The 21,424-nt window shown below is 40.6% G+C and overlaps 1 protein-coding gene across 5 annotated transcripts in view; it reads right to left on the minus strand.

Moving 5' to 3' along the window:
- LOC114564267 (glutamate receptor 2) overlaps window positions 1–21,424 on the minus strand; it is a 100,439-nt gene that overhangs the window by 63,149 nt on the left and 15,866 nt on the right. For all 5 annotated transcript variants that reach the window (XR_003693733.1, XR_003693734.1, XM_028591521.1 and 2 more), the window contains exons 2-4: window positions 15,854–15,994; window positions 1,190–1,429; window positions 352–473 (exon numbers count right to left, since the gene is read on the minus strand). Coding sequence is in view for 3 of the 5 variants with exons in the window: in XM_028591521.1 (XP_028447322.1) it covers window positions 352–473; window positions 1,190–1,429; window positions 15,854–15,994 (503 nt within the window). In the remaining 2 variants the exon portion in view is untranslated. The remainder of the gene's footprint in view (window positions 1–351; window positions 474–1,189; window positions 1,430–15,853; window positions 15,995–21,424) is intronic.

The following is a 21,424-nucleotide window of genomic DNA, read 5'->3' on the forward strand; positions in this document are numbered from 1 at the left end:
ATCAGCAATAATGATGAAACGTCATACAGAGAGCAAGTGCAACAACTGGTGCAACAACAACAACCTCTCTCAAGGAAAAAATAAGGGGGGGGTTGTTGATTTCAGGAGGATGCTGGCTGACCCCCCTCCAATGTTCCTAAGTGGCTCCACAAGGAGAGGGAGAGGAGCATCAGCACACCGCACCGGTGTCTCAACACCCACTCTGCACTTGTGTATGTGTGTATGTTTGTGTTAGTACCTGTGGCCGTGGGAAACAACATTATGTTTTCAGATAATTTGTGTGTGGAAATGACAAATCACACTTGAAACTTGAACAGTGTGCAGTGCTATGTATGAACACAAGATCAGTACCTGAAACAGGGAGCGGTACGCTTCATCCTTCCTCTCATCTTTCAGGTTTCCTACATTTATCGCTGTGACAACCCATTTTTTCTCAGCTGCAGTGTCCAGTATTACCTGAAGAGTAGAAAGACCTGCACATACACGCACACGCACACACACACACACACACACACACACACACACACACACACACACACGATTAGTTGATTTAGAATAGGAGTAAAATTATTGCACTGCAGCTGTATGTGTACACCACATTTTTCACCAGCTTCAAATACTGGAGGTCATGAAGTCAACAGATATCCAGAAGAGTGGAGGTGGATATTCCACAACTTGTCACTTACAATGCTGCCCTAACATCTTTTCCTTGTCAGTTTCTGAATTCTATGTCACAGTAATGTATATTGGGATATGGTAGATACATAATAATGAATTCAATTAATTTGCTAACTGAGCAAATACCTGACAAATCCAGGTACTTCACCACACTGTGATGCCCAAACCATATAAGAATGAAATCAAATTAGAAACTTAACATGGCCCACACAAACCCCAATACACCTAGACTTAGGGAGGATATAAACAAAAGCATGGCCAATATATCAGCTTATATCAAAATGCTAGAATGATAATATGCTAGATCACAGATATATTGGTATTGGCGTATATACAGTATAAAAAGAAACTGACAAAATATGTTTGACATTGCTTGTCTACCAGAGACTATAAAATCAGTCAGTCCCACCAAATCAAAGGATCCTGTAATTCCAGTTGTGTTTGAAGTTACAGTAAGCAGCAGCACTAAAATCACAATGCTTTATGTGATAAACAATGAGACTTCTGTTACCTCTATCACTATCGTAGAGATAGGCAAACTTTTCCCATTTGTAGTACTCCACTAATGAAACCAGCGGCCCCTTGATGTCCGGCCTCATCTGGAGAACAAACTGATTCATCCCTTCTGCGGGGAAAGACGGCGTGATGAAGGAGACATGGAGTGTCTCGCAGAAAGATGTGATGGTGTTTACAGACTTCTTGTCGTAGAAGCCGAAAATGGCGTAGACACCTCGAGAGAACTGGGAACAAACTAGGAGACAGAGAGAGAAACATTTAAATAAACAAGACAACAAAAGAACATTTAGCCAGCTGTAATAACATTGATGATTAGACAGATTATACAGCTGAAGATGATGATCAATATTAGGGTCAAATACCTATTAAAATATGTTTTAATTAAGTGTAAATGAATGTCTAAGTAAATGCAGTCAGGTGTTGAACAGGTTGCGCGTTGAGTGCACAACTTTTGTTGAATGTTAAAGCTCAAACGTCGGACAGCACTGTCTCAGTGCCTGTATGCGACCATAATCACCTGCTGATGTTGTATCAATATGTGTGTCGTCTGCATAATAATGGAGAGATATGTTGTTGTTTTCCGTACTCAGAGCTTGTGTATGTAGTAGTGTAGTGCCACACACTGCACTCCTCACACCACCACTGAACATAGCATGCACGCACACACGCACACACACACACACACACACACACACACACACACACACACACACACACACACACACACACACACACACACACACACACACACACACACACACACACACACACACACACACACACACACACACAGACCAGGGTCTCCTTCCAGGCAGCACTGCCTGGAAGGCACTAGGATTAGGCAATGGTTATGGTTAGGTTGGGTTAAAACGCAGCGCCCAGGATGGGTGCTGCGAGGGGCACGGGCACAAGGGGACCACTGGTGTGAATAAGACACTTTAAAGAACTCCTTAAAAAACCCGGTTTGGTTATATTAAAAAAAAGGAGAGGGGGCTGAATAAATATTTATTAAAAATAAAAACATTAAAATATTAGGTAGGACCTCCTCTGCAGGTAGAGATTAACCGACGAGAGGAAGGAATAGTAAAATCGGAGAAACATGCTATAAAAGACATATAGTTATTATTAATCATCAAATATAGATTAAAACAATAAAAAGTCATTTAAAAAAAAAAAATGAAGGAAAAAACAAGGAAAAGAAAAGAAAGCATGCAGGGGGGTTAAAAGGTTGGGTATGATGCGCTGCAGAGGAGGTCCAGATAAAACCTAAGGAGAGAGGAGACCAGAGCAGTGGGAGGAAGTATTTCTAAAAATACCCTGTAAAACTTAGATTAAAAAGAGAATTGTATCCATTTTAGTGTTTTTCATTTAGATCCGTAGGGTCTAAGGTTTTTAAAAAATGGATCCACTTCCTCTCCGCTGCCCGACACTGAGCCGTGGTCCAGGCTCCGTTGCTCTCCAGGCCCATGCTCTGAACATTTTGAGAGCCATGGAGTTTAAAATGTGCATATAAAACAGTTGTGCCATCGCCCTTATTTAAAATATACTGGTGTTGCTTGATTCTCAAATATAGTGCATTTCTTGTCTCCCCCACATACAATCTGTGGCAGGCCCTGCACCTAACTGCATAAACCACATTTATGGATGTGTGCTACAGGACCTGCCCTGGGTTAAAACCAACTCTGCTGTGGGGGTTACAAATGTGGGTGAGACTCATAAAACCAACATCTGAGCCTCGAAGCGCTTCCCTAGGGTCAGTATTCTTATTTAAGTTTGTGTGAATTAAAATATCTTTTAGATTTGTATTCCTCCTATAGGTGGAGATCATACGGCAGTCCCTTAGCACGTTACAATCAGCCCCCGCCCCCTGGAAATTCCTTTTTATGGTAGGTATAAAATTCCTAAGATTTTCTGAGTAGGTAACAACCAGGGGAACGAGGGCGGAATTGGACGGCTGGATGATGGTTTCTTCTTTGTTTTTAAACTTGCCGATGACCTTCGCCTTTATACCTCTAAGGAAGCGCCTTGAGTAACCCCTCAACCTCATCGCACTAAAAAGTGTACTAGTGGCCTCCTCCACATGCTCCGGGAAGATGCATATTCTGTGGAAGCGTACCAGCTGGGACTTAATGAGGCCTCTGTACGTGTGTTTCGGGTGATAGCTGGTCTTACGTAGAAGTGCATGGCGGTCGGTGTCCTTGAAATACACTTTGGTGGCTAGTGTTTTCGTCTGGTCGCCGGAGGTGTGCAAGAAGACCCAAGTGTCCAGGAACTCCACTGTAATGGGTTGTAAGTTATGTGTGAGTTTTATTTTAGGGTGATGTGAGTTGAGGATGTCCAGAAAGGTCAAAAAAGTCTGTTCGGTGTTGTCCCAGAGGCCAAAGATGTTGTCCAAGTACCGGAAATAAAGCAGAGGTTTGATGGTGAGTTTATGGAAAGCTGTTTCCTCCCAATGGGCCAGGTAGATGTCTGCGTATGATGGGGAACACTTCAGGGCCATTGCAAAGTGAAGTCATTTCTGGTGAGTGTGATATGGAGTAACTGTAAAATTTGGCTGTCGGGTCTGGATGTTTATCAAAAATGTGTTTTATTGCAGAAAGGCCAAGTGGTGTTTCTATATTTTTGAGTCTATATCTATTGAAAAAAGGAGTGTGTGACCGGGTAACTGAAGGTTTTATATTTTATTAACAAATTCATATGTGTCTTGGATATAGCTAGGGTGAAGTTTAGAAAGTGGGTTAATAAAATGGTCTATGTATTCTGTGATGTTGTATGATTTTGATCCGCAGTCAGTTACTATGGGTCTGCCGACCGGAACAACAGAGGGGACCATCCAAGTCACAGGAGGCTTGTGGATCTTTGGGAGGAGATAGAAGAGGCAAGGACTGGGCTCATCCGGACCATCCAGGTATTTTTTCCTGTTTTAAGTTAATGTATTTGTTTTGATAAAGGTTGTCTGTAATGTCCCTGATAAGTGTTTGTGTTTCTAATTGTAATGGGGAGTGAGTGGTCTATAATATGTGTTGTTATTTAATTGTCTGTTGGCTTCTAAAATGTAATTTATTGTTTGTCTGCTGGTTTTATGACTTTGTATTTGTTATTACCTAATGATTTAACAATGTCTTAGTGTTCCTGACTAATGTTGGGTGTTCTGTCTGGAAAGGGGCGCCAATGTGTGAGTGCTTGGTTGTTTTTATTGATTAATTGTGCAATTTGTGGTGTTAATGTGTCTGTGTGTGGTTCCCAGTAGGACGGTCCGGTAAAGAGCACAGGCTCCCGCCTCTGTGCCCCCCGAAAATGGTCCAAAAGTTTAAGCCTCCTAAGCGCTGCCTGGAAGGCACTAGGATTAGGCAATGGTTATGGTTAGGTTTGGGTTAAAACGCAAGGGTTAAGGTTAGGGTTAGGTGCCTTGAAGTCCACGGTCGCTGCGCTGCCTGGAAGGAGACGTTGGGGGCTTAAAACACCATTGAGCCACACCCACTCACTCTTTGATGGATTTTACACACCGACCTTACACCAAACAACTTTTCAAGCGATTCCTCTGTCTCAGACTAATTTCCAATATCTCAATGAAATCCTGAGTCTTTTTTTAAGATTATTTTTTGGGCTTGATAGGACAGCTAGGTGAGAAAGGGGAGAGAGAGGGAAGACATGCAGGAAATCGTCACAGGTCGGACTCGAACCTTGGACCTCTGCGTTGAGACATAAGCCTCTCAGTATATGTGCGCCTGCTCTACACACTGACCCAACCCGGCCACGAAACCCAGAGAGTCTTGCTAGAGTCAGGGCGCTCCCATTGTCTCCATTGTTTGGTGTAAGGTGATCATAAAACTCAGTCCCAGTCAGTCTGCCTCCCATCTTGACGTTCCAACAAAATCAAACCTGTTTGATATTATCCTAAGTTTTAAGTCTTGGTAGTGAAGTTAAATCACGTGAACATTGTCAACAACCAATGGAACAGGAAGCAGCAAACAGCTAGAGCCAGTGTTGCTTATTGTTGCTATGGCACTACACTAAGCTAAACGCTAAAGAGGGAAAGTTGCTGATGTTCAACCCTTTTGAAGCGAGTCATCCAACAGGAGATTTACCGGCGGATAAACGCAGACCTCCGGGTAATGGAGACATTCATCTGCATGTACTGCAGAACAGAAAATCTGCAAACTTTCCCTCAAGTTAGCAGCTAACGCTAGCGGTAGCATGCTAGCTTGGTTACATTTTTCAAAACACATCTAGTTCTAGTCTTGCAATATGTGACCCTGCAAGATTTATTAAAGTATTCTAGGGTATGGTAAGCATCAGTCACATTTTTGTCTATGCAGTAGAATGGTGCAGACATTTTTAGGGGTCCAAGCCTGAGAGGGCTGGGGGCCCTGCATGCCAAGCAGCGTGGCCCCCAGCATATTAGATATGTTATCAAAGGGAGCGAACATCTGCTGTGATGTAAGAACTTGGGCTTTTTATTTAAAGGGGGTTCACAGAAGAAGTGCTTTATCTCCAGCTATAATTAGTTGTCCTACTTCAATGACCTTCTTACGCTAGAAATAAAAAGTATTGTTCCATCTCCTTGGGATATTACATTCATGTGCATTATATACTGCATTAATGCATATATTTATCTTCTCTGCTCAGAAAAAGGTCATGCTGTGAGCCAGACATGGGGGACTTGAGTCACATGACAACTTGAGTCGCAAATTTTAGGACTTGAGACTTACTTGATAAACATTCATAAAAGACTCAACTTGATTTTGACTTCATATTCATGACTTGAGACTTGACTTAGACTTGAAATGACTTGACTTTCTGTTTATTTCTGATATTGAGGAGGAGTTAACTTTACGATTACGAAAATCCATATAAAGATGAGAAAATCTGATTAGGTGCTGTTGTGACGCGGCAGACCTGCAATAAACGAGACTGGCCGCTATGGCTAGTAACGTTATGGATCCCTCTGCACCAAAACTAATAAAGTTTGTCTATAAGGATACACAACGTTCAGTAAGTAAACTGTCAGCAATCCAGACAGGACATTTTTAGCTTAATATATTAGACTGAAGTATAATTAATTTAATATAGCATTGAGAGTCCTAAAACCTTAACGTAGTAGCTCAACGTAGCCCTGGTGTTGTGCCGTCGGGCATATCAAAATTTCGACTGTAGCCTCATCTGATTGATTAGCTATTTTTTCCCAATTTGGGCTGATAGGGTTGCTAACTCAAGCTGGGCTCCAGTGAGATGACAGGTGTCTGTCTTTCACCCACCACATATTCACCACACATAGCATATGTAGAGACAGCTCCTTAGAGGAGGTAGGCAACGGCACCTCAAAATTTAGAATGAGAAAATAATATGTGATGACATTAAACACAATTAAGTAACGTAATCTGATTATTTGCATACTTAATCAAAGAAAATTGTGTCATTTCTCTATGATGATCAAAGGTATTTTATATTTTTGATAGTAAATACAATTTAGGCTAATGTCAACTAGGCTTCAAAATAAAATTTCAGTACATGTCATTATGTGGATGCCTAACCTAGCTGTGTGTTATTATGACTGTTTTGTCTGATACTCTATATTTCAAACCTGCATGCATTTTGTGATCACTGTTGTTGCTTGTGCATTTCAGACTTGATTTTCAAAGAGGCATACAAGGCCACCCCAACAACACACCCCCATGAGCAGGAGGACGGTGACCTAACAGCAATGGCAGACCCAGAGCATCAGTCCGGACTGTTCTCAGCATACCGCAAGAAGAAACAGAAAAGAGATTTGGGTTCCAGTCAACATATTCAGCTGGACCACTATTTGGATGTTTGTGATGGATAGAACTCCCTTCAGTTTTGGGCCATGAATAAGCACAATCTCCCCTCTTTGTTCAAGGTGGCGCTAAGAGTTATGGCTATCCCTGCATCAAGAGCAGTTCAACGTGTATTCAGACATGGCGGGGTGATAATGAGTGGGATTCAGCTACTCTTAAAGAATGTTTTTTTTCTTTAAGAGAAGGAAATATTAAAGCATGTATTTCCGTCCCATAAAAGTGAGGCATGTTTGAAGAATATTATTTGACTTAGAAACCATTATACTTGAATTGTTTGAATGAATTTCATGATTTTATGTCATGTTTGAGGCATATTGAACAAATATGTATGTTGATTAACTAATATCAGTTTTAGGCTGTGTTTTTTTATCTGTATTAATTGAAACTGTTTGGACGCAATATCTTTTGAATATTGAGTAGGATGCAAATAAAACTCCAGCAGTTCATAACCACTGTCTTTAGCTTGTTTAAAAATGGAAACTTTTGTATGACTTGACTTGCTTGACCAAAGCCATAACTTCACTTGACTTGCTTGATTGTCACAAAAAAATGACTTGAACTTACTTGAGACTTCAAGGTTAAGACTTGAGACTTGCTTGTGGCTTGCCCATGTGTGACTTACTCCCATCTCTGCTGTGAGCTGACCTCCTGATATATGAACATTACTCAACCATAACAACACTCACAGGTGACATGAGATGCAGTGCTGAATAGTCTCACTGTCGGTGCGTGTGCATGGAGCAGACAGGTACCGAGGATCAAAATCGTTAAATATTGCTGTTTTTTGACAGTTTTAACAATGTTTCCAAACTGCCGACATGTTTGCTGCATTTATAAAGCGTGCACACCTCTCACTCTATGCTGGTTGCTATTTGATCGTGTCATCAAAAACTTAAATTTTATTTAGCTTTTTCCCTTATTCGGCCAACCACTGAAAGGATTTTTTTTTCTATATTTTTTGCCAAACATTCAGTGAATCACTATTCATACATCCTGTACTCTATATGCTTAAACTTTTTTCACATCTTGCACTAAACCAGTCATATTGTACATATTTGGTTTTGTATTTATTGTTTATTTCCTTTTAATATGTTTATGTACGCTCTACCCAGTGTGTTCTATATACCTGTCTTTATCTGTTTATGTATTTGTCCGTGTATAGACTGTGAAAACAAATCTCTCATGGGACAATATCTATCTATCTATCTATCTATCTATCTATCTATCTACATTATCTATCTATCTATCTATCTATCTATCTATCTATCTATCTATATCTTATAACTGAAAGAGCACAAGAAACCGAAACAAGGCAAATCTAAGCGTGAGCAAAGACTATTTGAGTGTGAGGGCAGGGGTTTGAGGGAAAGGATTACAAAATCTAAACGTGAAATCAATGAGACATGCTTTCAAATTGACAAACCATGCTCTTGAATAAAGATAGGAATGAATCTCCATATAATACAGTTAGTAAAGTTATTTCTTTCTTTTGTTTGTCCTGGCCAATACCGCTGCAGCCAGTCAGCTGCTGAGATGCAGCACAGGAAAGTTGGGCTCTATAGCTTTTATTTTCATGCAGTTGTGTTGAATAACACAGCTTTCATGGACAGAATAAATTGGTATAATCAGTAACTACAGACATGTCTCCTTCAGCTGTCTCGCTACTTCCTTCTCTATAAACATAAAAACAACATTATGTAGCCTATGAGGGTTTTACAAAACTCAAGTGTTTTGTAAAACCCTACAACCCTGATAGCATACCAGTTGGCCTCACGTTCACTACATCATCGCAGAGGTTTTCATTCCAGCCAAGGCCAGGGCACGGTCTCACCGGGGATCAGTTACTGACCTGCCTGGGCCCCAGCATGGGGGCACAGGACATTATAGATGGCCTCAACTGTACATGACCACGTGAACTATTCAATGTGTCAGTCTCCAACACTGACTTACACTGCAGTGGAAACTTTATTCAATAATTAAAAACAAAGTGTGGTGTGCACATAAGCACAGAGGTTTAATCAGAGGAGCTGCTGTGTGCAATTGTGGCTTGACTGTGCACAGCATCACTCCACCTGCAGCCTTCAGGTGGCTGGAAAGAGTGTCACCAAAGCAAAGAAAAAGGCCAACAGTATTGGCTACTAGCTGTTGTGGATGTGTTATGCTTGTAAGAATCACTCATTTATCTTTCTTCTGTCTCGCTAGGGTTTCTGGTTGAAAAATGTAGAATAAAAGTGGCAAGACTAGCAAAACATAAATAAGAGGAGGTGCCTTCATCAATGGAAGTGACTAGGGGTGGGGGAAAAAATCGATACAGCATAGTATCGCGGTATTTTCCGTGGCAATATTGTATCGATACACAGATGCCAAGTATGGATCTATTATTATATATGTGTTGGTCAGTTTGTCTGCTTGACAATCACATTTTGCAGCAATCAAATTGAAGTGAGATGAATAAACAGAGAAATGTATCTTTTTAGATAAAACATGTTGACAATGTTTCCTTTGGGGACATCATTTTTTGAATCAAATTTAGAAAAATCTGAGGTTGGAAAAAAGGTAATTAATTGCAATGTATCGCAGAACATTGAAATATGTTTAAAATCACAATAATATGGCATCCTGACATAAGCCTTGTGATGATATTGTATCATGAGGCCTCTGGTGAAGTACAATTATACAGAACATATTATAATTATTGAACATGCGATGAACTGTTGACATGCCCCACACAGGCAGCGGACCTTACGAGACCCACTCATTCTTGCCAAGATTGCAGTACAACGAGTCACTAACATCCCAAACTGGCTCAGTCAATGAAAAAAATCTCAGGAAAATGCCAATATGAAGCTGCACCGCGACATGCATGGATACCAAAATACAGCCCCTTGTCTTGTCAGTAGCTTCATTAAAGCAGCAAAGTACAAAATTAGCAGCTCATTATAATGTAACTGCTGTACAAAATGTTATTTTGTTTAAAATAATTATCAAAAATTTGAACCTGTAACACGCAGGATTTCCTGATTACGACCTGATTTACGCATTTTTGTCTTTGTGGAGGTAATGAGGGAGTCAAAGTACCTGCACATCCTTTATATATTTGTAGCAGGTGCAAAACAAGAGTGAAGACAGCAGAAAAAGAAGACTGCATGCATTCACTGCTATCACAAAACTCTGTACTTAAATAGCAGAGCTTTGAGCCTCAGGCCGTCATTACATCAGGCTCTGATAAAGACTGCATGCATGGAGTCCTCATTCCCATTGCTTCTACTCTTTGCTCTGCAACTGAATTAGAAACATAACATGACTCTACACTGCCCCTATGGAAGTACATCGGTTTCATCGGATTTGCAAAACACAATGTATAAAATTCAACTAATATATTTTCAACTTGCTCAAATTCAATAGGACAAATTCAGCTGCAAAATGTAATGTATACAATTCAGTGTTAACATCTGGGAACCCAAGGAAAAGCCATCAATTCTAGATTCTAGACTCAGAGCAGCAGTCAGAGGAGAGGGAAAGCAGCGTCTGAAAGGGCAGAGAGATCCTTCTCTCTTTAACATACTTATAATAAATAAATGGCATATGTTATGAAGCCTCAGCATATGTTATTTAGACTTAAGGGGAGACACCAAAGCTTATAATTTTCATTCATTTATTGGCTTATTTAAATCAGGGGTAGTGTACAATAAATGTATTGCACCAGATATCACAATGCCAATTTCCATCGGTTGTCTCTAGGCACGTATAAGTGCACATCTGTATAAAAAATATATTTCAACATAACACTAATGTACATCTGTAGGACAGACCAGTGTGTATACATTGAGTCATTATCAGACCTGAAACACAACTGGACTCTAACATTAGTTTTACACTGACTAAAACTAACTGTTTTGTTTACTTAAATTAATAAGTTTGAGCAAATGTTGGCAGCCAATGTTTTATATAACATTCTTCCCTCGTTAAATAAAAGAATGTTAAAGAGAAACGTACCATAACTCTGCCCTGTCAGACGCTGCTCTGTCCCTCTCCTCTGCCAGCTCTGTGGCTGGTGTGAGTGTGTGTGTGTGTTTGTGTTAGTGACAGCCGACCAACGAGCTCATTTTTAACTCAGATAAGGCAGATAACCACAGATTCAAATTAATCTTATCATTTATATTTATCTTGTGTTATGTAAACAAGCGATCAAGGACATAAACGCCTCTTGTCCCAGAGTCTCTTGAGAGAGCTCCACCTGGGTCTGTAAGCATCACAGGACGGGCGGCCAGCGAGCAATCCCGGGAGCCACTAGCTGGCTGCTGTGTCAGTTTGTAAAGCTTCTCAATTCCGACGTCGGAGCATATGTGCAATTATATTATATATATTCAAACTTTACACAGTTGATTTCTCTCATAAAAAAGACTCAGAAGTGAATTTATTGATGAAATAGCAGATGATAAATTGTAAAAAGTTTCCATGGCAAGCCACTATGGCACAGTCCCGATCTAGAATCTAGAATTGATTGCTTTTCCTTGGGTTCCCTGATGTTAACACTGAATTTTAGACATTACAAAATTACATTTTGCAGCTGAATTTGGTCTATTGAATTGAATGATCAAGTTGAAAATATATAAATTAAAATTTAGAGATTGTATTTTGCATCTGAATTTGGTACATTTAATTTTTTACGTTGAATTTTATATTTTGAATTTGTGAACTTTAAAAATAAAGGTGAACATGAGTAAAAATCAGAGGCAAAAATTTCAGATACATTATTTCAATGCATAAATATTCATCCATCCATCTTCGTCCGCTTATCTGGTATCGGGTCGCGGGGGGAGCAGCTCCAGCAGGGGACCCCAAACTTCCCTTTCCCGAGCAACATTAACCAGCTCCGACTGGGGATCGAGCGTTCCCAGGCCAGGTTGGAGATATAATCCCTCCACCTAGTCCTGGGTCTTCCCCGAGGCCTCCTCCCAGCTGGACGTGCCTGGAACACCTCCCTAGGGAGGCGCCCAGGGGGCATCCTTACCAGATGCCCGAACCACCTCAACTGGCTCCTTTCAACGCGAAGGAGCAGCAGCTCTACTCCGAGCTCCTCACGGATGACTGAGTTTCTCACCCTATCTCTAAGGGAGACGCCAGCCACCATCCTGAGGAAACCCATTTCGGCCGCTTGTACCCTGGATCTCATTCTTTCGGTCATGACCCAGCATTCATGACCATAGGTGAGGGTAGGAGCGAAAACTGACCGGTAGATCGAGAGCTTTGCCTTCTGGCTCAGCTCTCTTTTTGTCACAACGGTGCGATAAATTGAATGTAATACCGCACCCGCTGCGGCGATTCTCCGACCAATCTCCCGCTCCATTGTCCCCTCACTCGTGAACAAAACCCCAAGGTATTTGAACTCCTTCACTTAAATATTCAGTGCTAGAAATTCAATGGCTTTTTAATTTCAAAATCGGCTACATCCTGCCGTCAGACCTTCACCCAAGCTGCGAAGCTTGCCTCGGCCCCGTCCACACCGGGCTAGCACTCACTCCACAGGCTGCCTGCCAGTTCTGTGCCCGCCTACCGTCTGAGGAACTGAAGTGGAAGGCGGACGCCTTCTTGGCTCTTTGGGTGGAAGATGACAGCGATGGGAGCGGGGCAAACCACCAAGATAGCCTCGGCTCTCCCTCCTCCCCGTTGGGAGCAAGTGCAGGCTCTGCCGTAGTATGTATTATGTAGGGTGCAAGAGCTCCCTCTACTACAGATGGTCCGCTTTTTAGCATTGGTGTGTTGAGAAAGACCCATGTTGTGTCCTCTGCGTCTCAACCTACTTTCACGTGGGTGGATAATGATTTGGCTTGGTCTACAGTTAAAACGTATGTCGCAGCCATTTCATCCTGCCACAAAGGCTATGGAGAGAGATCGTTTTTGCACATGCCTTGGTAAAGCGTTTTTGAAGGGAGTCAGGTAACAGAAACCTGTTGCGTTCTCTGGCACCACAATAGGATTTACTCCAGGTACTCTGGGCTCCTCCTAGCCTCGACGTTGGCTAAAATAGTGAGTGACTTATGCGTGTTTTCGGTCTCACCGTCCTGACTTTCTATTAGAGATGACGGGAGCGCAGCGACCTTACAGCCAAATCCATCAGCAGTGTTGGGAGTAACAGGTTACAAAAGTAACACAATTACAGTAATGTATTCCTTTTTGCAGTAACACAGTAATATAACGCATTACTAATTAAAATTTCTATAATATATATATATTATACTAAAATTTTGGTAATATTATACTCGTTACAATCTCAGTAACGCAAGTTACAACGCATTTTAACGCAACATTTAGTGGGTGTATTGTTTTTTTAAGAAGTCACCAACGCCGCGAAACATTTCTCCACAGGAAAAAAAGTGTTATTTCCTGTTGCTGTATTTGGTGGTTGAGATGACTGCAGAGACGGATACATTTGCGAGATGGACATTATTTTCAGGAGATATTACGCTGCGTTGAAGTGAGCTGTCCTGTTTCTGTGCAGTGTGTCCGAGCTGCTGACAGATATAAACATGTCGGGAATTAATGTTGAGGCTGATACACGTAATATCATTGCATTTTATCAGCCGTGGAGAGTAACTATGCCTGTAGTGGAATGGCTTTAATGACGACCAAATGTGACCATTTACTGTTCAATATGTTGCAGTTTTACAAACTTAAGCTTGATGGACATGTTTTGTATCTAGCGTCTCACATTCGTCACACTTTAGTAAGCTAGCAAGAGTACACAACAGACAACTTCCGTGTAGACTACCTCAAAATAAAAGCACTTCCTGTTAGCGTTTGCAGTAAAACTAAATTACTGTTAAATAAGGTTGTGTTTCACATATCAGCTGTAAATTAAGTACTGTAAATAATGTAAATAGTGAGTTTTAATCACACTATAATTGACCATTTCCTTTGGAGTGTTTTAAACTACAACATGAATTTCTTATTCAAGTGCTATAAACAACATTTTACAACAGTGCCGTACTTCAATACAATGTAAGGTACTTTTAATTGAGTATTTTAATTTTCTCCTACTTGCTTAGTCTTACTTATATTTTTTTATAGCTTTAGTTACTTTGTATATTCATATTAATTATACAAAATATTATGAATAATGTATGATGTATTAAAGTGGATAAAGAGGAGACTTTATTGATCCGGTGGTGAAATTCACAAGCTAGCTTCCAAATCAAACTTCCGGTGTTATTTTGGTGAAAGTAACTCAAAAGTAATGCAGAACTAGTGTAACGCATTACAATTCAGAGACATTAATATTGTAATTAGGGCTGTCAATCGATTAAAAAACTGTAATCTAATTAATTACATACTCTGTGATTAATTAATCGAAATTAATCGCATACATAATTAACGGTGCCTGAACCGATACTTTTTAAGAAAGTAAAAAAAGAAAAGAAAAAAGAAGGGTACTAAACAACAGTCGGTGACATTAAAGAAGGGCTTGTTTATTGCTAAGGCCATATGGTCAAAATTAAATGATTTGATAATAATCTATAACAATAACAATAACTTATTTCACTAGTAAATTGCTGTTGAACGACAAAAACAACCACCAGATGGGAAAAGGACATTTACAATAACTTCAAATGCACCACGAGGCTGTAGTTTACCAGTTTCATTGAACGCATTGTTTGTGTTATTTTTCCGACAGCAGCTGCAGATTTAACCTGACTCCGCCAGATGGATTGCTTCGCATTTGCTCGGCATATCCATCTGGGAACTTTCCGTTGGAGAACTTTTGGGAAGGGGCGGAATACTGGTTATTTGATTGGATGAACCATCTGTCTATCACCTATGTTAGTGATAGACGGGCCAAATCAACCAATCAGATCCACGAAGCGTATGAAAATACAACCACAAGCCCGCCCCTGCTGCTGCAGGCAAAGCATAGCTCGTAAGCTCAGCATGCAAGCAACATGTTGGTAAAGGATATTTGCCATTTGTGTAACGAGAATTTAGGAATAAAAGGCACCATTTCAGGTTCCCGGACCATATTCCAAAAGAAGGATCTAAGAGAAAAAAAGCATTAGCGAGCGGCTAACAGAATTAGGGCTACCGCTGGCTGATAATACTGGTTAGCTGATTGGATAAACCATCGGTCTATCACCACCTAACCCACCTCAAAACCAACGCTGATTGGCCCGGTTGTTTGGCTAACGGCTCCAAATTTTCTATGCCTCAAGATGCCAGACTGATCTGCGAGTGGAAAACTGGAGCTCGCGAGATCAGGACGGTCTCACGAGGCTACTGCAGATTGCCTAGAAATCTAGACGCACCCTAGTGGCAGCTGGCTTGTCAGGCTAGCAGATTGTTACATACCAATTACAATTTGGAAGTAACTCCCCTCTCCCCCCACGCCCCCACGCCCCCTACTCCACCAACACTGACTGAAGACAGGTCTCGCAGCAGTTATATACAGTTACTGTGGACGTAAGAGAGGCCTGTGAAGGGCACAAGGGGGTGAAAACAATCTTCATGACTGTACGTGGAATAACCAAGAAATTGTTATCAGTTCATCTGTGAGTCCAAGTGGATGATTGTGCTAAATTTGAAGAAATTCCATTAAGGCGTTGGAAGAGATTTATTATATATATGGAAGGACAGACAAAACAAAAACATAAAAGAAAATATACAATAACATCAGCTCAAATATGGATATTGATAGCAGCCTCAAAAACACAGTACACTTGTCGGGCTCTGTTCTGTATACATGTAATGTCTCAGAAACATAAAAGCATAAAGGAATTAACTGCTACAATAATGATATCTGTTTATCAAACTGTATTCAGAAAAAAGATATGAAAAGCGATACTTACAGCAGTTAGTGACAGCAAAGCTGTTGGCCACCTCCAGGTTATCTATGTGTGGAGTAAGTCTGAAATCTGCCATCCCAAACTGAAACATGCCAACTCTGAATGCACTGTATTCCTGATCTGCACCCCTGGGGAATAAACCACCTGAGACAGACACACAGACAGGACCATGGTCAGAAAGACAGGACATTAATACAATATATATTCTAAAAACAGGATTACACACTCTCAATACGGTTACACTGTAGACATTCATTAAGTAATATCAGTTGTCTCTCATTTTCTTTTGCCACTCTGCCCCAGAATCAGTAATGGCCCTGTGCATTTTAATTTTATTTGAACAACTCCAACAACCACCAGGTGGCATCTGTGAGCGAGGTGGATACCATGAATATGCCTCTGGAATCCCCAATTAGTGTACAATGGTAGTTGTAGTCCTAGAGGACAATGCACTTTACTGGAGGCACACAACAAAAACAATTGGAGTAGGAAGTTACCTCATAATTGTTGGTCACTCGATGACATTAATAATTAACATTAATGCAAAGAGGGCAGATGTTTAAGAGTCACAGTTTGCAACTGAATCACAGCCTCAAATGTTGGTATTGAGGAGCTGCAGCATTTAAACCTACACTGTACATTTACTACTGCATGACAACTTTACTGTTTATTTCTTCTCTGCTCTCTGACGTTAATTACTCTGCCGCAAACTGAAAGGTGAAGTTCCACTGCCATTGTGCCATTGTGCTATTTTCATTTTCATTAGATAGCGCAGATATTATCTGTGTATCAGTGTCTCTGTGTCCCAACCAGCAGCGGCAGATGGCCGCCCACCAAGAGCCTGGTTCTGTCCGAGGTTTCTGCATGTTCAAGGAAGTTTTTCCTCCCACTGTCAAACCAAATTCTTGCTCTTAGGGGGAACTATTGGGTCTCTTTAAATTATGGAGTCTAAACCTACTCTATCTGTTAAAGTTTTCTGAGATAACTTCAGTTATGATTGACACTATAAATAACATTGAATTGAATTGAATAGATAGACAGTGTAGGCTACTCCTTGTTATTTGAGTAGTTTATATTTCACCGGGTTTACAACGGCCAGTGAAGTGCTGCGAATGGCCGGAATGTGCTGCCTGCTTCTGGCTCGCGATTGTTTTTAAACATCTCCTATATTTTTTCTAGGGCTGGGACAATAAGATTTTGTCCCAATTTGATTCTTTAACAATACACGGGTGCCGATTTTTCTGCTTTTGCTCTGTTGTGCTGGAAACGAATATGATGTAGTCACCGTCGGAGGTGCCATATGAAGTGAAAATATTTATGTCAAGCTTTGGTAAAAACAATTAACAAAAATAAAAAATATCGATCTAAATAAATGAAAAAATATTCCCTACCCTCAATTTTTCCATACTAAAATCTATATGCTGTTCTCCTCAAGTTTTCATTCCCCCGTTTAAATTACATATTTCCACTATATTTATTTAGAAATAGCTTCAAGTCACTGCTGCTTGTGATTGTGTTTTTTCTAAATTATGTGACTACTTCCACACAGAAAAGAATGAATCCTACACAGGGCTCAACGCTAACTTTTTAAAGTGGTTGCCGGCTTGGCAACCAAGCATCAGCTTTTGGTTGCCGAAATTGACGATACGGTTGCCATGTTTTAAACTGCCTATATTTGGAGCAATTAATTTCTTATGTAACCATATCACACATTTAATAATGAAACAATGACAGAATGGCTTGCAATATAATTTCCCATCCCTCTAAAGTAGAGGTGCACTGGATCACAAAACTCACGGTTCGGATCAGTTTTATGATTATTGAAAATGTAATAACAATAACTTTATGACAATAAGTACTTCTTTCACCAGTAAATTGCTGTTAAAAGAAAAATAAAAGAGGAGAAAAGGGTATTTTACAATAACTTTAAATGCCCCACGAGGTTCACCAGTTTTAAGAAAACGCAACATTTAGACCTGTCTGTTTTGTTTTTCCGACAACAGCAGTGAACACAGTGCTAGTTTGAGTCTTTGAGCTCATAGCTTTAGCAGCAGACTGTTCGTCCCGCTTTGGAATCCTCTACAGGGAAATACAGTCACACTTTTACACCGCTAAGTTGTCAGCATTTTAACCGTGTTTAATCCAGTTACTACTGTAGCTAACGGTAGGCTAACGTTACCTGCTGTGATACCGGGCTTTTAACGTGAACAGAAACGTTGCCTTGCCTATATCTTTGCACGGCAAATGCATGTGTGTGGAAAGCAGTCGCACAACAGCTGAAATGTGTTTAAACCTTACGAGGACAACCAAATAAAATATTGACTTCTTTTGAAATACATTTTCCAGTTTTGTAAGTTTGGATTTGTTTTTATATATTAAAAAAAAACACAAATATGAACAGGTGGATGCCAAAGGGGGCAAAGACCATGAAATGGTTGCCAATTGACTCAATCTGGTTGCCAAGGGCAACCGGGCAACCGGGCAACCGTTACTGTCGAGCCCTGCTACAACAAACCTCTGCTCTTTTGGGTTGCAGTATACTATAACAGGCCTCCAGGGTTCACTCTGCACTAGATGACCAAAGAGACTTCCTGCTACATCCACAGTCCCACTGCATCCCAGGACAAAAGATTTGGTTCTCTAACCTTTTTTTACGACCATTATTTCAGATTAGTTTGTTTTGAACCCCTGAGACATTCATAGTGAATATTATCAGTGAGAGCATACCAGCATGTCTTAACAGGGAGACTGTTCACAATTCAGTGTTCTTTCAATCATTATCAACGTACATTGCAGAGGAAGAAAAAAATCAATATCAATTAAAAGAATTCTACCTCAGCTCAGCTGAAACCCTTGTGGTGGAGCTGGCAGAATGAGGTCATATTTCCACACACTCACACACACACACACACAGGATCTTTGGCCCTGAGTAGGGCGAGTATGGCCGCTCGCACTAAGGCACAATTATTAGCTTCTGTGACTGACAAGTCTTAACATGCTCGCTGAGCTTCTGTCATCAGAAACAAGGCCACTATTAATAATCAACCATTAACGTAGTCAGGACGTCACATGGGCTCCTACTTCTTTCGTGGCCTGCTGTCAATCTTTTTATAGAATCGGGAACAGTAGAAACATTACTGGGGTCAGGGTGTTTTAGTTCACTGAAAGTGAATAATTCTGTATTTCAACCATAATAAGGTAATGGTAGAATAATGTTCACCACGCCGAAATTGAGTCAAAAATGAATTTGGTCCAAAAAAAGGTGGATTTCATTTACAAACAATCCAGCAACTCTCTATAGTTGAACCAAGACGGTTATTGTTGGCCCAGTTTAATATGCAACTTCATGTTATACAATATGTAGTAGGGGGTTCCTGCTCCGTCTCTCTTTCAGTTAAGGGGTCCTTGGCTTAAAAAACGTTGAAGACCCCTGTACACAACGGATAACCAAATTACCACCAACCTAGTAAAATCATAACCAAATCAAATAAAAAAAGAAGACTGACATGACAAACATACATACAGCCAGGCACATAATAACACACACATACACTCATGCTCAAAGCAGTACATTTGAAGCTATTTAAACAAGCGACAAAGTAATGCAATCAACCATGGAGCACCTACACAGTCCACACCTCGGATTGATTTTATAATCCACTTCAGGTTATAGTGCCGAGCCACAGCTCTCTCTGCAGGGCTTACAGTCTCCATCCATCAGCTTATCCAAATGTGTCTAGTGTTTTCCTTTCCCACGCAGAGTGAAGTATAAAATATTGATGACCCATTTCTAACTTGGTACAGGAACATCCCAGGATTTTGGCGGTTGACACCGGTGTTGGGTTCTTATCATGGTTTTGCGGTCACGGTTTTCAGTTCAGTTGGGTACAATTTGGTACAGAGCAGAGGAAGTGCCAATTTCAACATGACAAAAAAAACTGTTTTCCTTAACATAATTCTGGCTAAGAGCAAAAGAAACATTAACACTTCTTCATTCAAATCGTTATTAAAAGACTAGGTTTTCAATAGAGATGCACCGATTACAACTTTCTAAGCCGATTCCGATTTCCGATTTTCTTTGAGTTAGGCCAGCCGATACCGATTTTAGCCGAATACGATTCAATTTTTTCTAACCACTTTACAGCAACCGTTTCCTTCTTTTCACATCCAATATCCAACTTAATATAATAAATATAGCGTTGCAGTATAAAAGATATTTCTCAAAACACACACGCAGGCCGTTACTTGAAAACATAAACGTCACCACTCACTTTACACACAGTAACAACAAACTAAACGCTGGGGGAAGATTACTATGTTTTTAATGTAGGTTTTGAGTGGTATGCAACCCCACTAACCTGGAAAGCGTTTTAAACAGTAACGTTAATACAGCGTGTCGGAGGAATACAGCTTCTTTTTTTTTTTCATTTACTTGCAGCCGGACGTCAGATGCAGAGGGACAGTCACCGCAGCGTTCGCTAATGTTAGCTTCTTGTCTCATCTGGGGTCTGATCAACAGTAAATTCATCAAAGTCAGTGTGCCCAACGCTATTTTCCAATAAACTGGAGCTGTCATATTTCACAGGACCCGCGGTTTTCATGTTCCACTTATTCAGCCTCAGAGGGGAGAGAGAGCGGCTGAGATCAGTAGAGCAGAAATTACTTTATAACATTTCATAAACAGCTGATTGAGCAGCGGTGCGCTAATCTTGCGCGATGTTAATCATGCGGCGCGCGAGTGTATTTGACCGGCATAAAATCAGCATATGTCAGACTGACCTGCCGGTCGCCGGTCATGGCCGGGCACGTGAAAATCGTCCAATTCCGGTCACCGGCCAGTCAATCGGTGCATCTCTAGTTTTCAAAGTTGCTGAGGGGAAATCTGAGGCAATGATGCTATCTGGAACACGGCCCTCACAATTGAATGACATGGTGTTCTTGTAATGGGAAAATTACATTTAAGCACAATTCCTTATATTTTTATGTTTAATTCGTACTTTACTTCTCTCACAAATGCTGAAAGAGTTTATCTCATTTCCCACATGCAGATTTTGATTCTAACTTTGTGAGACATCCAGTCTGGAACATTATTATTATTATTACACTGTTAGCCTGAACCGATAAAGGTACAAGGTCACCCTAAAACTCTCTAGTTTTCCCATGCCAGTTAAGATGTAACTGGGGGGTGAAAGTCGTACAGGGAGGAGGAGGTGAGATGACTCCGAGATGTCTCTTGTATTTCTCTGATTGTCTTCATGTGTATCAGATTGCCTGTCAAAATTGTAGCGTCATAATAATCCAAGTGCGTGTGTGCTGTCACTCTGAAGATGCATATAAGCCTAGTGTTCTTGTTCACTCATTTGAGAAACTGACTCCACACTGGGCTGCGGCCTTTTGTGAAATCATGTTGATCCTATATTTGCAAATATATCTTTTTTAATAAAATACAAAAACCCAATTTGGTTTTAGTCTCAGTCTGTCTTATTTGTTTCAATTTACTAAACTCTGAAAACTCTTCCCCCTGCTGCAAAGGAAACTTCCACGACATTCTTTCGACACTCAGGAGCGATTTAG

Source organism: Perca flavescens, chromosome 2 (assembly GCF_004354835.1).
Source record: "Perca flavescens isolate YP-PL-M2 chromosome 2, PFLA_1.0, whole genome shotgun sequence".
Taxonomy (NCBI): Eukaryota; Metazoa; Chordata; class Actinopteri; order Perciformes; family Percidae; genus Perca; species Perca flavescens.